The sequence below is a fragment of the Polyodon spathula genome, unplaced genomic scaffold, assembly GCF_017654505.1.
Source record: "Polyodon spathula isolate WHYD16114869_AA unplaced genomic scaffold, ASM1765450v1 scaffolds_1591, whole genome shotgun sequence".
Lineage (NCBI taxonomy): Eukaryota > Metazoa > Chordata > Actinopteri > Acipenseriformes > Polyodontidae > Polyodon > Polyodon spathula.
The window spans coordinates 1-14,982 of NW_024473068.1; the positions used below are offsets into that span (position 1 = coordinate 1).

The 14,982-nt window shown below is 44.7% G+C and overlaps 2 protein-coding genes across 2 annotated transcripts; both read left to right on the plus strand.

Moving 5' to 3' along the window:
• Positions 1 to 144: 144 nt before the first annotated feature.
• LOC121309953 (ubiquilin-4-like) lies at positions 145 to 5,011 on the plus strand. The gene is made up of 7 exons (XM_041243148.1): positions 145 to 421; positions 1,038 to 1,196; positions 2,406 to 2,634; positions 2,829 to 2,968; positions 3,608 to 3,691; positions 4,228 to 4,343; positions 4,735 to 5,011. Exons 1-7 carry the CDS (start codon positions 197 to 199, stop codon positions 4,994 to 4,996), a joined length of 1,215 nt encoding a protein of 404 aa, XP_041099082.1. The 5' UTR covers positions 145 to 196; the 3' UTR covers positions 4,997 to 5,011.
• Positions 5,012 to 10,405: 5,394 nt separating this feature from the next.
• lamtor2 (late endosomal/lysosomal adaptor, MAPK and MTOR activator 2) lies at positions 10,406 to 14,575 on the plus strand. The gene is made up of 4 exons (XM_041243150.1): positions 10,406 to 10,587; positions 10,836 to 10,998; positions 11,492 to 11,581; positions 13,223 to 14,575. The coding sequence occupies exons 1-4, from the start codon at positions 10,520 to 10,522 to the stop codon at positions 13,277 to 13,279; spliced, it is 378 nt and encodes a 125-aa protein (XP_041099084.1). The 5' UTR covers positions 10,406 to 10,519; the 3' UTR covers positions 13,280 to 14,575.
• The last annotated feature ends 407 nt before the right edge of the window (positions 14,576 to 14,982 follow it).

The following is a 14,982-nucleotide window of genomic DNA, read 5'->3' on the forward strand; positions in this document are numbered from 1 at the left end:
GTGATAATGTTACTTTATTCAGCAGGTTTCGTTCAACTTTATGAAGCATTATTAGTTCATTTTATATGGTGATGCAAACTTTTTGGCCATAGCTGTGCATGTCATTCGTCCGGTGTGCTGCTTTTAATGTTAGCTAACCCCTTCTCTCTAACGCCCAGCTGGTTTCGGGGACCTGGCTAGTCTGGGCAGCCTGGGCATGGGCTCTGCTAACTTCATGGAGCTGCAGCAGCAGATGCAGCGTCAGCTCATGTCTAGTCCGGAGATGCTGTCCCAGATCATGGAGAACCCGCTGGTGCAGAACATGATGTCCAACCCAGACCTCATGCGCCAGATGATCGTCGCCAACCCCCAGATGCAGCAGCTGATGGAGCGCAACCCCGAAATCAGCCACATGCTCAACAACCCTGAGCTTATGAGGCAGGTGTGTGTCTGGAGGAGGAGGAGGAGGAGGAGGAGGATTGGACCCTTTGGTAGGGCTGTGAAACGGAAAATATCTGGGGCAACTTCATTTTGCAGATACGTCACGATGGCCATGTTTACAGCAGCAAATGTTTGTGCATGTAAACTATACATATACTGTGCATTAAGAGAGCTGAGTAGTTATGATAATTGTGTGGCATGTATATTTTGCTGACTTTTAATAAAAGTGAAGTTAGTTAATATTTCTTGCCAGCAAACGTTTCACGTTTTGCAGTATTATTGAAATGTCAGGTGCTTTAACAGTCAGGCCCCTGGTCAATCTTCACTTCTCTGCACAGCATGAATAAACCCCACCTTCAAGACCTGTAGTTTTATTTAAAAGGAGCGGGAGGTTACTTAACTTCAAACTCCTGGCTCCTGAGTATTAAAGTAATATAAAATGAAGGTTTGAAACAACCCAGCGCTAGCGTGAGTTTCAAGCCCTGCTACGTGGTCGGCACTGTAACTTTTTTTTTCTTCTCTCATTGTGCGCCTTGCAGCCCTTTCGGGTTTTGTGGGTGCAGTAGAGTTTTGTGTTGGCCATGTGTAATGTGAGACTGTGCCCTGTGCCCCGGCAGACGATGGAGTTGGCGCGGAACCCAGCGATGATGCAGGAGATGATGAGGAACCAGGACAGGGCGCTCAGTAACCTGGAGAGCATACCAGGGGGCTACAACGCGCTGCGCAGGATGTACACAGACATACAGGAGCCCATGTTCAGCGCGGCCCGGGAGCAGGTGGGACTGACAGAAGCTGCTGGATCCGGGGCTCATGCAGAGATACTCTGGGCTTCCGTATAACGATCTTTAACACGTTTCAAGCCGGCGTACGTTAATCAAAGCAGAAAGACTCGGAATTGCGCTTTTCCCCCATTCATGTTGCCTAGTACCAAAAAACGATAATAGGCAAATACGCTCGGGCAGTGTCTCTCGAATCAAGGGGCGTGAAAGTTCATTTGACACAAGTTGTCATTGAACACTGCTTAGAACAGTCGGGTGTCAAGCTGTTGGATAATTTTGTGTTTAATCTCGCTGCTGAAGATGCTGAGATGGATAGATAAGTAATAGTTTTTGCTTAAGAGCCAGTTTTAAGGAGGAGTTTGGTGATAAAACGAGTGATCAGGAGAGGATTTATCAGTATGCACATCTATCAAGAGGTATGTGAAAAATACAGCGAACAAGGGGTGGGGCTTGACTGGAGATGTAGTACTGAGTGTCCTTTTGCGGTTCAATGCCTTTTAAACCTGTTTTACTATGGGGGGTGGGGGTGTTAAACAGCGTGTGTGAAAATAAATTGGACCGGACGCATCTGACAAGCGCTGAATCAATGGACTGCTAAGGGTTAAAGGAATTGCCTGAGTCCGCACACTGGTACTGAATTTCATGTTAATCATTGCAGTGGGATTCCGCAGTGGAATGCCAAGAAAAGGACGCATTTAATGTTGTACCATTTGTGGGGGTCCACATTTTTAAAGTAATTGTAGCTAACAAAATAATTCCATCGATCGCACTCATTTTGCACTTCTCAGAAGTGCAGTTTTTAAACAAGCAGCCCTGTATTTAAATTTTAAAACGGACACCTGGTTCTGCACTGGGTTCAAGAAAGCTCTGGCTGCTTTGTTGTCACCCCAGCAGCGTCTCCTGGGTCGTGTTAGTGGCTGGAAATGTCAATAAGAGAAGCAGAGGCAATTCCATCCTCCAGCTGAAGTGACCCGAGAAAGCACATACCAGGCACCCTGTTTCAAAATGAAAATACATTTTTGCTAAAATGTGCGTCTCTTTCAAAACTGCACTTTTGAAATAAGCAATGAATGGATGCACACAGTGGAGAAAATTCATGGCTCTATTTTGTTGGCTGCAGTTACTTTGAGCTTACTCTGTGCTGTGTAAATGGGGGAAACTTTAACAAGCAGATCCATCAACAATTTCTCTTTTTTGCTTCCCCAGTTTGGTAACAATCCCTTCTCTGCACTGGGAGGGAACGCGGAAGGATCAGGAGTCCAGCCGCAGAGGACAGAGAACAGGGAGCCCCTCCCCAACCCCTGGGGTCCCCCCGGCACTGCGGCCCCCACATCGAGCACAGAGGGAGAAGGGGGCACCACCCCCACCCCCCAGAGCGGGACCACTCCCAGCATCTCCAACCCCCTGGGCATCAACTCAGCCAGCCTGGGCAACGGTACTGACCCCTTTGTAAAAAGTACAGCAGTGAGAGATCTAGTCACATGTCAGAATCCGGGCTTGTTTGGATCCAGGGGCTCGTTCTCACGGTTCTGATTTGCTCCGGGTTTTGTGTTTTCGCATGTCTTGCGTATTAGCTTGTGTTGCTGTACGATTCTCACATTGACGCTCCCGTCCCTTCTTCTTCTTCAGGCATGTTTAACAGCCCTGGCATGCAGAGCCTGCTGCAGCAGATCTCAGAGAGCCCTCAGCTCATGCAGAACATGCTGTCGGCTCCCTACATGCGCAGCATGATGCAGTCCCTGGCACAGAACCCCGACTTCGCAGCGCAGGTTTGTGACCTCCAGGTGGCGCCAGCCCCTCAGCAGTGCAGGAACGCAGTGGCTTGTGTCCTTTTTCGTTATACCTTTTTTTAATTTTGTTTTGCATTAGTTATGGCTGAGGATACATGTTAATAATATTTTATAATTTCTCAGTTTTGATTGCGATACACGGATGGCTTAATTTATTTCTTAAAGAAGAGTAAAGAAGTTGGAGTTAAAGCTTTGCTTGGATCCTCGTTTACTAATCCAGCAAAATCTGCCCTTGTATCTGCAGCTCCTCTGTGCTACATTTCTGAAGTGAGTTGGTTTGAAAAGTCTCCCCTGGGGCTGTGCAGCTGTCATTTCTCCCCTATTCTGTAGCTTGGTTACAGTCTCGCACCCTGTAGCAGCCCTTTCTAAAACCACATCGCTTCAGGGTTTGTTTTTTTCCAGAAGCAACCGTATGTTTAAAACGTAGACAGTAGTGGTAAATAATCTGAGCAGAAACTCAATATTCTGGGAATGCATCTGGTAGACGATCCATTTAATGAAATTTTGAAAACCACAAATTAATGAAGGGTCCTTAAGCGAAAGCATGTGTACAGTTTAATATCAGCACCATGAATAACCCGACTCTGTGAACGATGTATTCCTCTCTCTCTCTCCCAGGTGATGGTGAATAACCCCCTGTTTGCCGGGAATCCACAGCTTCAGGAGCAGTTCCGACACCAGCTCCCGGTCTTTCTACAGCAGGTAAAAGCCTGCAGCTTCCTACCCTGGATCTTACACATGAAGCTACAACCCTGTTTGTATTAGAATGCAGGCGGTTTGGTGGTTAACTAGAGGGTTATACTTGACTCTCAGTTTAAGCTGTTTAAAAATTTAAACAACTATTCTCATGTGTCACCGATGTACAGCTGTGGCCAAAAATTTAAACAAAGCCGTAATAGTAGCACAATATTTCATGTTAGATTTCGAAAATGTCACTTATTTTGATTTGTCAGTTTTTCATTAATTATATAGAAAACTACAAAGTGGTGTGTAATTCAATATGTTAACGTAACATTATTCAGCAGGTTTCATTCGACTTTGTGGAGAAAAATTTAATTCTACAAGGTGATGCAAAACCTTTGGCCATAGCTGTAGATGCCCAATTGATTGAAATCTGATATTCAGAAGACCATTTGAGAGCCGGTGGTTTAGAGGGGTCTGACCGAGTGTCTTGACGGACCCTGCTCCTGCGGGCTCGTCTGTGCCGGTCACTGACCCGGCTCCTGCTTCCCTTGCAGATGCAGAATCCTGAGGCGCTCTCTGTGATGACAAACCCCCGGGCTATGCAGGCTCTGCTCCAGATCCAGCAGGGGCTCCAGACACTGCAGACGGAGGCACCAGGGCTCATGCCAAGGTAGGGAACAGACTGGCTGCCTTCACTGTTCTTCGGGTCAAGGCAACACACCATGCTGCATCCCTCTCTCGGCTCTAACCACTAGTGCCACACTGCCTCCCTCCTTCCCAGTCTCTCGGCTCTAACCACTAGTGCCACACTGCCTCCCTCACTTCTAGTCACTCAGCTGTAACCACTAGATTGCACTGCTTCCCTCACAGTCTCTCAGCTCTAACGACTAGACCGCACTGCTTCAATCACAGTCCCTCATCTCTAATCACCAGGTCTATCCTAATACACAGGATTTTAATCATTTTAAAAATGCTTTTTCCAACAAAACACACTTGTTGCCAGAATGTCCCTCCTGCTGCATTGCCTGCTGACCCTGCTCGATTTTTCTTTCTCTCTGCAGCCTCACCCCCGGAGGTTTGCCGACAGTCCCCCTGCCCACAGGTGGCAGCGTGGCCCCCGAGAGCCCGGCGTCCACAGGGACGGGCTCCACCACTGGCCCCTCCCCAGCCGGCGGCCCCCCCAGCTCCCAGCAGCAGCTCATGCAGCAGATGCTGCAGATGTTTGCGGGAGGCAGCGGTGCAGCGGTACGGAGTTCAACATTACAAATATGCAGCTTAAATCAGGACTGCGTTAAGCATGTCTGTCACACTCAAGAGCACTGAATTTAGAAGTACTGAAAGAAACTTAATACATTCAAAAAACAAGTGCTTCAACTAGAAGTCTTTGTCAGCGAAAGCTGGAAAGAAACTCAGCCCCTTCAGGTACACAAGGAATTGAGCGCTTCTTCAAACGGTTGCTTCTTACTACATTTGAGTAAGTATCACGAGGAGGAAACTGACAATTTGTGTGACCAGATCCAGCCTGTCAGTAAAGCCCTGTTTTAGCATCGTTTTTATTTGTGGGACACTCGTCGCTTGTACTTTTTTTAAAGGGTTAAAAAATCCAATGAGAAACGTTTTAGAATGAAAGCCTTTTTCATTTGCAGGCATTGAAAAAGACTGTCGAAAAGTTTACATTAGAATTGAAGCTTCTTTTTAGTGTTTCTAAATTCAGGACTGTTGAATTTAAACCCTGACACAGTTCCAAGAAAGAAGATTCCTTTGACTATTTGGGTACATTTTCATTTTCAATTATATCATACTGCCCCCTGGGATAACAGCACCCCTGCCCTGCCCCCTGGGATAACAGCACCCCTGCCCTGCCCCCATGGAATAACAGCACCCCTGCCCTGCCCCCATGGAATAACAGCACCCCTGCCCTGCCCCCATGGAATAACAGCACCCCTGCCCTGCCCCCATGGAATAACAGCACCCCTGCCCTGCCCCCATGGAATAACAGCACCCCTGCCCTGCCCCCTGGGATAACAGCACCCCTGCCCTGCCCCCTGGGATAACAGCACCCCTGCCCCCCCCCTGCCCTGCCCCCCCTGGAACGACAGCACCCCTGCCCTGCCCCTGGAATAACAGCACTCTTGTGTCCCCCCTCCCTAGGGAGGACGCTTCGACCTTATTTGCGTGAGAACACAGGGGGAGCAGGGACGTCGTGAAGCTTTGTGGTCTGGGCTTCTCCACGCCCAAAGTTGTCGTCGACCTCGAGCGAGTCACGGTACCCGAAGTAGTTTTGCCCTTCGGTTGGACCGTTCGGGAGTAGCGGTGCTGCCCCTCTGTAGTTGCGACGATATCTCTCTGACGACCCGAGCCGGTCGGAAGCATTTGGGTGTCCAACCTGGGAGGGGGGGGGGGGGGGGGGGGGGGGGGGGGTGAATAGGAAACCGTACAATATTAATAATAAATAACATCAACACAACGCGCTCGTTCACTTTGGAAACAGCAGATTGGCATCAGTGATCATCAGCCGGCTGTGAGCTTGCATGGTGGTAATGACGCTCAGATTTATTTTGTTCTAAGCCAAGCAGTAAGTGAAAAAGTGTTTTATTTTTCTCCTGAAACCGTTGAGACGCCCCCTAAACCTCCTGAAGTTGCTTTAGGTTCTGTGCACGTCTCGCCCACACGGCGGAGATTTTTCTTCTAAGGAGTCATTTATTTCTAACGTTTCCCCAGCTAGCAACCTCGCTGCAGTGTCTCCTGAAACAGTTGATCCTTTTCACGGCATTGCTGTGCTTGTCTGGGTGAGCCTGAATTAAGTCAAAGTTGGCTACACTTTTTCATAATGGCTATTGTGCTTTCATAATATTGATACAATCCACAGTTGGATCTGCTGTCTCTCAGTCCATTCCCGATTCAACCCTGTCCCAATCAGAGTTTAGCAGAGCCTACTTCAACCAGCTCTAACTGTTCAATCGAACCTCTGCGTTTAATCAGGGTAAGGACTGGAACGGACTGAAAGGGACGAGCTATTGTGATGTTTTAAAATGCTCAGTACAGACAGATGTGAATTGAAATCATGCCCAATTCTGTGTAAAAAGACATTGTAGCTAAACCACTGACACCTTCAGACGAGTTCCAGCTTTGCATCAGTGTGAATCCAGACGGGCTCCCCCGTTCCCTGGGTCCAAACCTAACACTTGCTCTTTTTAGTTCCAGTGACAGTATAAAACATCTCGGATTAGCTCCTCACTAGCAGAGTAATCTCAGTCATTGCTTGTGGTGTGGATGAGAGGAGTGGACTGGCCCTTCACTAGCTGCTGTAGACTACCAGGGGGCCCTAGTTGGTTAGAGTAGGCTGACATCAGAGGGAACAGACTGAGTTTCAACACCATGCTTGTAAATACAGTTATATTATAGTATAAGCTTAGTGACTTTGCTGTTGGAAGTTTTGCACCTTGCTGATCCTTCTGTGTTGTTAAAAAAAAAAAAAAAAAAAATTGTACAACTTCTTTTTGTAAAGCATAATTATTTTTTTGCTTCTAAATTCAGTCTGTTCACTTTTCTGCATCGACATTATTCAGTAATAATAGACGTAGTGCTTGTATAGATTGGGATTTTAATGCTTGTATTTTCCCAGTGTGAAAGTGTGACGTTTTCTGTCCAAACGTAAACCAAAGCACCATTGCGTGATGCAATGCATAAAGCCCCAGCGATGTTCATTGTGTATCGATAGACCATTCAGCAAGACTCCTGCCCTCTGGTGCCTGACTTGGGACAGTGAAGCGGAATATGTTCCTCACACCTTTTTAAAATGCATTCATTTCTTACTGCTACGTGCTTGTTCTGTCTGTTTTACTTTTGTTTTAAACTGATGCTGATTTTGGGGTGTACCGTTTGTCAGGGGGTGGCCAGCGCTGGCTGTTCCACTCCTGGTCTTTGTTCCAACGCTGTTCGAACTTTTCTGATAGTGACCAACATGTTCAGAACTTTTATTGGCTAAATCTCAGTTTTGGACAGGGCAGTGTACCCTTCATTCACTCCCTAGAAATAAACTCGACCTATTACTATAGATCATTAGCTTTTGCATTCATGTACTCACCCAAAGCAGTTATCCTTTGACAGATAATAAAACAGACCACACAAGCACAGTTTGAAGAGTGAAAGTGGCGTGCAAAATGTAACAAGAGTTGAAATCTTGAGCAGCCTGTATTTCCCACCCCAGGCTACCTCTGGAACTGGCATTTGCATTTCCAACATGATATTTTAACATAACCCTGTAACATTAATCACTGAGTCATATGATATTGAAGTTGTGCTAAAAGACATTAAAACAGACACATTAGTAACCTATTTTGTTTCTGAGTGCGCTTGGTTAGAAATAAACGTGTATTTCATGTTGCATTTGACATCCTTTGAAAATGTTGGTTTAACTACCTTTTTGCTTTTTAGTACTACTTTCAAACAGCAGTAAGTCATTTAAATATATTATTTATTACATTGCGGTCATTTCAATATTGCCAAGGTATGCCAGCAAAGCTTCTTTCAAAATGCTCAACCAGTTGCTGCTCTTATTGCTTGCTTAAACACACACACCTACCTTTGCGTCCATTCCATGCAATCATTCACAATGTCTGTATTTTCTTGCCTGGGTAAAAACCCAGCCCGCTTTCTATGTTCCGGGATCTCATTTTGGGCGCTCAATTTTAAAACCCTTTTGTCTTTTAGTAAAATCAGTCCATTACCAAATAATGTGGGTGAAAAACCGTAGCCAGTTCTTGCAGACCAATTGGAAAACAGGTGATTGCAGCGTCGCTGTTCCAGGTGAAAGCGTGTCAGTTACCGTGGAGACTTACCATCGCCGTACTGCTTTCCATTATTTTCAAATAAAGTTTTAAGCAATGTTCCATCGCTGTTCTTTTTCTTTTGCTTGGATTACCAAGGAGTGGAATAGATCAGCAGTATGCGACTCCCTGTCCTGTATTTTAAATTGTGATTCAGCTCGGGCACCATTCCAGTGTGAGAGTGCCGGCCTTTTAAGATATCACCAGGATAAAAACAAATCCTCTTCATTCATGATCAGAAATCTAACCCTATAAGAACTATCAGCAGTGCTGAATTTAGAACTCAAACTTACTACTGGACTGAACCATTATAGAGAATAAAGGCAAATCCTTTCTCTTGAGCTGCGAGTCGAACCCAAGTAGAGTCTAACGATGAGGCAGGTTGCAGGTTGAGGTAAAGGTGTGCTATAAGAGTTTCTCTATAAACGCAGAATACAATCTAGGAGAATGTTGGTCTACTTGCCTGTGTAGCTTTTTTAGTTTGACTACATCCATTAAAAAAAAAAAAAAAAACTTAAGTGAGCGAATATAAAGTTAAGAAGCTGCTCCAGATTACTATGTTAAATGACTACAAAATCAAATCTACAATTGAAAACGTACTTTATTTGACTTGAAGTTTCCTCCAGTGTTTCTGTAAATAAACCTGATTGGTTTTTGTAAGGGGTAGAAGGGCGTGAACTGTTCCTATAATAATTTATTGTATTACAATTTGTATATATATATATATATATATATATATATATATATTATATATATATATATATATATATATATATATAACTAACTTATATAACTACTCTATCTCGGGACACTTTACAGAAATTTATGTGTCGTCTGGAGGCGATACTGCACTGTGTTTGGTAACTCTAGATCTATTTGCATCAGATGTCACATTAAATTAGCTATACTGTTTAATGAATCTTATTTAACTATACAATTTAATAATAATAATAATAATAATAATAATAATAATAATAATAATAATAATAAGTACAGGGTGCTAAAATGTGCAAGCTGATTTTCACCGCATCCAAGGTGAACAATCTTATATTTGCCCAAATAGCCGATTTCCATAAAACTTATCAGCTTCACTGGCATTTCATTAAAACGTGCATTTTTTTTTTTCATTATTATAAATGTAAATGTATAGAAATGCATTGGTTTTGATAAGTACCCCTTCGATCCGTGTACTGGCTTTGTTGCGGGACTATCCTGAAGTTGGGTGCTTCCTCTTTGGCTGTAGTTTTAAGGCGTACTGTGTGCTGTTCTGTTTGTTCTGCTCCCTAGGCTGAGACCCTCGGAGCCTGCTTACAGCTAGTGCTGCGATTCTGTTAATGGAAATGCTGCTTCACTAGAGCGGGCGTGCAAGCTCGGATAGCGGACTCCACTGCAATGCGCATCCGCTTCTGAAACAAGAAAAACAGAACCGCCTAGTGAAATCAAAACTGGCTTTAAATTCGCTTATTTTAATAAATCTGAATATATATATATATATATATATATATATATATATATATATATATATATATATATATATATATATATATATATATATTATGTGTTCCATGTGCTTGTATTCACAGTAAGTAGCTTAACACGAAAGCAACAGCAAAACTGAATGACGAATTTTGCTTCCAGTTGCTTGCTCTACACGTGTAACCCAGACTAGATGAGAACACCAATCTAACTTCCTCGTGTAGCAGGTTAAACCTGTGACCTACAGCAGAGGAAGTTCAAGAGGCAGCAGATTAACTATTTCATATCTACGTAATTTGACATGCAAAGGGATCCCCTCTCAATTTATCCCAGAACAAAACCCGTCTCGTTAGCGGAATAGGACTACATTTCCCAGCAGCTACCTAACCCAGGATACTACATATCCCAGAAGGCAGTGCCTGCGTCTTTTAGCCGGCGATAGTGCGCTGCAGGAAGTTGGTGCGCAAGAGTCAGCTGACAGTCTGGGTTATTTATTTGTTTAAAGAAACAGGATTTAGTGTTTCTGTGTTTTAATAAAACAATGTTGCGTCCCAAAGCCCTCACCCAGGTTCTGAGCCAGGCGAACACTAACGGAGTGCAGAGCACGCTGTAAGTTGTACTTTGATTTAAATCGTTTCGCTGTAGCGTTGTTTCCGTGCAGTAAGATTAAGTGCGGGTTACAAGTAATGTTGCATTCATGTAAAATGACTCGATGTGATCGCGTTTACATGACTTCACGGGGTTGCGTGACAATAAGCGGAGGTGACTTGATCGGGATTGGACGCATCGATTATAGGGACGTGTCCCGTTTCCAAGGCAGTTGCCGTGATTAACGCCTCGTCTTTTGTTGTTGACAGCTTGCTGAATAACGAGGGCTCCCTGCTGGCGTACTCCGGGTACGGCGATACCGATGCCCGGGTCACCGCAGCCATAGCCAGCAACATCTGGGCCGCGTACGATAAGAACGGGCACCAGGCTTTCAACGAGGACAAGCTGAAATTCATTCTCATGGACTGCATGGTGAGCGCACTGCAGCGCCGGGCTTTCACAGGATCTGCGGTGCACTTAGAAATCAGTTCCAAAGGGCTCACGGCTGCAGTTTTGAAAGAAACACGTTGTAGAAAACATGTGTTGTCGTTTTAAAACGTGATGTGTGGTATGCCACAGTGCCCTAGGTGAAAGACATTTCTGTTTGCCAGCCACGCCTCTAAACATCTTCTTTCCTGCCACAGGCTGCTTCCACCTGTTGACTGACATTAAGCCAGTAACATAAGAACACAAGGTTTGGGAACGAGAAAAGGCCATTCGGCCCATCCAGGCTCATCCCTTGTTAGCATCATTCTCCCCTACTGGGGACGGGCATCTCATTTAAAAGCACAGAATTTAGTTTTTTTAAATGTTCCCAGTGTTTTAGATGCTACTTCCCTGCATTTATAGCTGATGCTCTCCAGTGCTGTCGGTATCTCTGCTCTCCAGTGCTGTCATTGTCTCGTCTCTGTTTGTCTCTCTGCAGGAGGGTCGGGTGGCGATCACAAGAGTAGCCAATCTGCTGCTGTGCATGTATGCCAAGGAGACGGTGGGCTTCGGCATGCTCAAAGCCAAGGTGGGCTCCCGCTGCTGAGTCTGATCAGCGTTCTGAGAAGAGGCTTACAGACCCTCGAGCTTCAGTAGCCTTGGTGTTCTGTGTTACAGTTTGGGTTCCAGTGTGAGTGCGAATCAAGTGCAGGGTGCATTGCCACCAAAACAGAAGACTTCTCCCAAAAAAAATAAACTTGAGTAATTGCAACACAAAGGGTAATGCTTACACCTTGTACTGAGTTCAGACATGATTTTGAGAGCTCTGTTGACATCACTGATGTGCTTTAGACTGAACTGTAATATAAGAATGGATATTGAAGCTTACGATGAATGTCTCAATTATTATTAGTGTTTTTCTAAAGCACATGCGTGTGACAGCTTTGATTATGTTGCTGTATTTTATATCACCAGCAGTTGGCAGTACTGCAATGTGAATGCGCTCAGTTCTGGCTCTTATCAGACAAAAAAAGGGGCTGCTGGACAACTAGTTTGTGTTCATTTATTTGCATCTGAATTGAGTTCTGCAGACACCGCTGTCAATGTGAACCACATTAGAAACATCTGCCATAAACCTGTCTGAAGATTCAGGGTGTGTTTTTATACTTCAGTTTAGGAAGACTAAAGACTCTGCAGTCGTGTGATCTATCTTATTTTCATTTTAAATATTTGCTAAAGAACTTTGAAACTCCACAGCACAATATGAGACAAGAGAAGCGGTAATAATATAATATAAACGGAGCTAAAAAGAAAAAGTTCTCATTGTAAAGTGTTGAGTCCCTCGCACTCTGTGCTGCTTACTTCAAAACTAAAACAGCCAACTTAATCAAAACTGCTCTTGAAATGAACTGTTTGTTAAAACGGAGAAAGATATCACCAAGTGATTGTATTCAGGCACATCTCTGTGTCAGCGCTTGAGAAACGTTCCCTGAAATAAAACCCAGGACTAAATTGATTGTCCAGCACAACTGACTCGTGGCAACCGTTTAAAGGTGTTGGTTCCAATCAGTCCAGTCCCTTCGCTTGCCCTTTTATTTTACTGATTTCCACTCCTAGATGGTGTCAGTTCCCCTTTCTGATTAATGTTTTTGAGTGTTTTACTGTGTCAGAACAAAAGAGGTTCATTTAAAAGAACTTCTGTGTTTAGTTTTTTGTTTATTTGCTTTGTAATCTGATAATTTTTCTGCAAAGCAATGTGGAACAGGTTGAAACTGGTGTCCACTTGCACCAACTTAGGGAAATTGCATGTCCTAGATAGATAGTGGCATCAGTACAGCTTCCATGCCTCAAGCCTGCTCTGGACTGGAGGGAGCACCCTTTCTCTTAGGGGGGTGAGGGAGCAGTTCAGTCTCCATGCCTCAAGCCTGCTCTGGACTGGAGGGAGCACCCTTTCTCTTAGGGGGGTGAGGGAGCAGTTCAGTCTCCATGCCTCAAGCCTGCCCTGGACTGGAGGGAGCACCCTTTCTCTTAGGGGGGTGAGGGAGCAGTTCAGTCTCCATGCCTCAAGCCTGCTCTGGATTGGAGGGAGCTCCCTTTCTCTTAGGGGGTGAGGGAGGGAGCAGTTCAGTCTCCGTGCCTCAGTCCTGTCTTGCTGACCTACAACAATACTGGCTTTCTTTTTCCAGTTCATATTTTGAATTGTTGTTAAATTCCTTTGTTCCTTTTGCAGGCAGAAGCTTTGGTAAAATACCTGGAGGAACCGCTGACTCAGGTGGCAGCTTCGTAGGGGGAAGGAAGTGGCTGCCGCACCGCTGGATGGATTTCCTTTTGGAAGTCTGGGAAGGGCACCAGGGGATAATCCGAGGACAGCAATATGACAGAGCCTGGGATAAACCAAGGACAGCACTATAACAGCACCTGCCTGCCTCTCTCTGTCTCCACATCTAACTATATTATATACAATAGCACAGGCCAGCCAGTGAACGGTGACCTCTGCTTCTCCAGCAAGCACTGAGCCGTCTCCCAAGTGTTTTCTGAAAACACACACTGATGGAGGGGCAATGTATTAATAACCCTATGAAACCGCCTGCTTGCTGTCCTTGAATAGATGAGCGTCCTGCTAGTGCAGCAGTACCTCCAAATAATATCTGCTTGCTTGTCAGTGTCCATTAAAGAAATTGCTCACTACAGGAGAGCTACCCAAGGTATTTGATCCTGTTCAACACATGCCTTGTGTTTGATATACTGTATGTGTCTGTGTGCAAAGAGAAGTCAATAAAAAGTGTTTGCAAAATGCTTTATCAGAGGAGATCCGCTGGTTCTTAGTAAGACACTCATCTGTGTTCCACAAACCTCTTTCAGATTCCAGCGTTCACGGGAAATAAACTGATCAAGATATTTTGATAATGTTTTAGGATTGTTTTCTTCTGTCTATTCGGCTGGCACTGAATAGAACAGCCAAAGTGTCTTTATATTAGTGAGCGCTAGCGCTATCTAGTGCACAGCTAGTGTATTGCCAGCAAAACAAAAGGAAATTGGATGCATAGTGGCAGACCACAAGATGGCGCTGGCTCATTTCTATAAAGACACTTTGGCTGATCTCACCTGCATGTTTGGCAGACAACTGGAACCGAAGAGCAGTTCCTGGACTCAGAGTCAAAATGCAGACTTAAATACCTGCGATGAGAGCCACTTGGAAAGATTGCAAACATCATGAACTGAAGAGGGAGCAGCAACACTGTTCTAGTGTGTAATACAGGCTGATACATTTAGAGGGCTGGTAACAGTTGTGTTAAGATTTTGTGTTAAGCCTGGCCTGGACTGGAGGGAGCACCCTTTCTCTTAGGGGGTGAGGGAGGGAACAGATCAGTCTCCATGCCTCACGCTTGTCCGTTCTCTTGTGTGTTGTACTTTCTCTGTACCTTTATAGTGTTTCAGACTGATAAAAAAGATAACAGAAATGTATCCAGCTTCACAATGAAAAGGGAGCCGAGGAACTCATTTAAAACCGTTTCTAGTTTTTTTTTTTTTTCCTCTTCCTGATTGTGAGTCATCACTTTGCCAATAAATAAGTTGCAAAACCTATTTGTGTTGCTTCCGCTTCACTGAGTAATGAGCGTGATGCAAGATCGTGTGGGTGAGTTTCTGAATGGAGGGGTGCCAGGGAGTTTAATATGGATTTCTGATGGGGTAGCACATTTCTCTTCATCATATCTGACCAATACATTTTATATGCACCAAAACAGGATCAAGATGAGATATCCAGTGATCCACCTGCTAACAGCACAGCTGCTGTTTAATAGACGTGCTACATAGGCTAGATCAGCCTTATATTAGCACAAGCGCCCTCTAGTGCACAGCAGTGTATTGCCAGCAATGCAAAAGGAAATGACCCAAAGGGGCTGGTCATTAGATAGCACTGGCTCTTGTGTAAAGACACTCAGGCAATATCAATGGTAGGCAAATGGATCTGAGTAGCAGTTCCTAAAC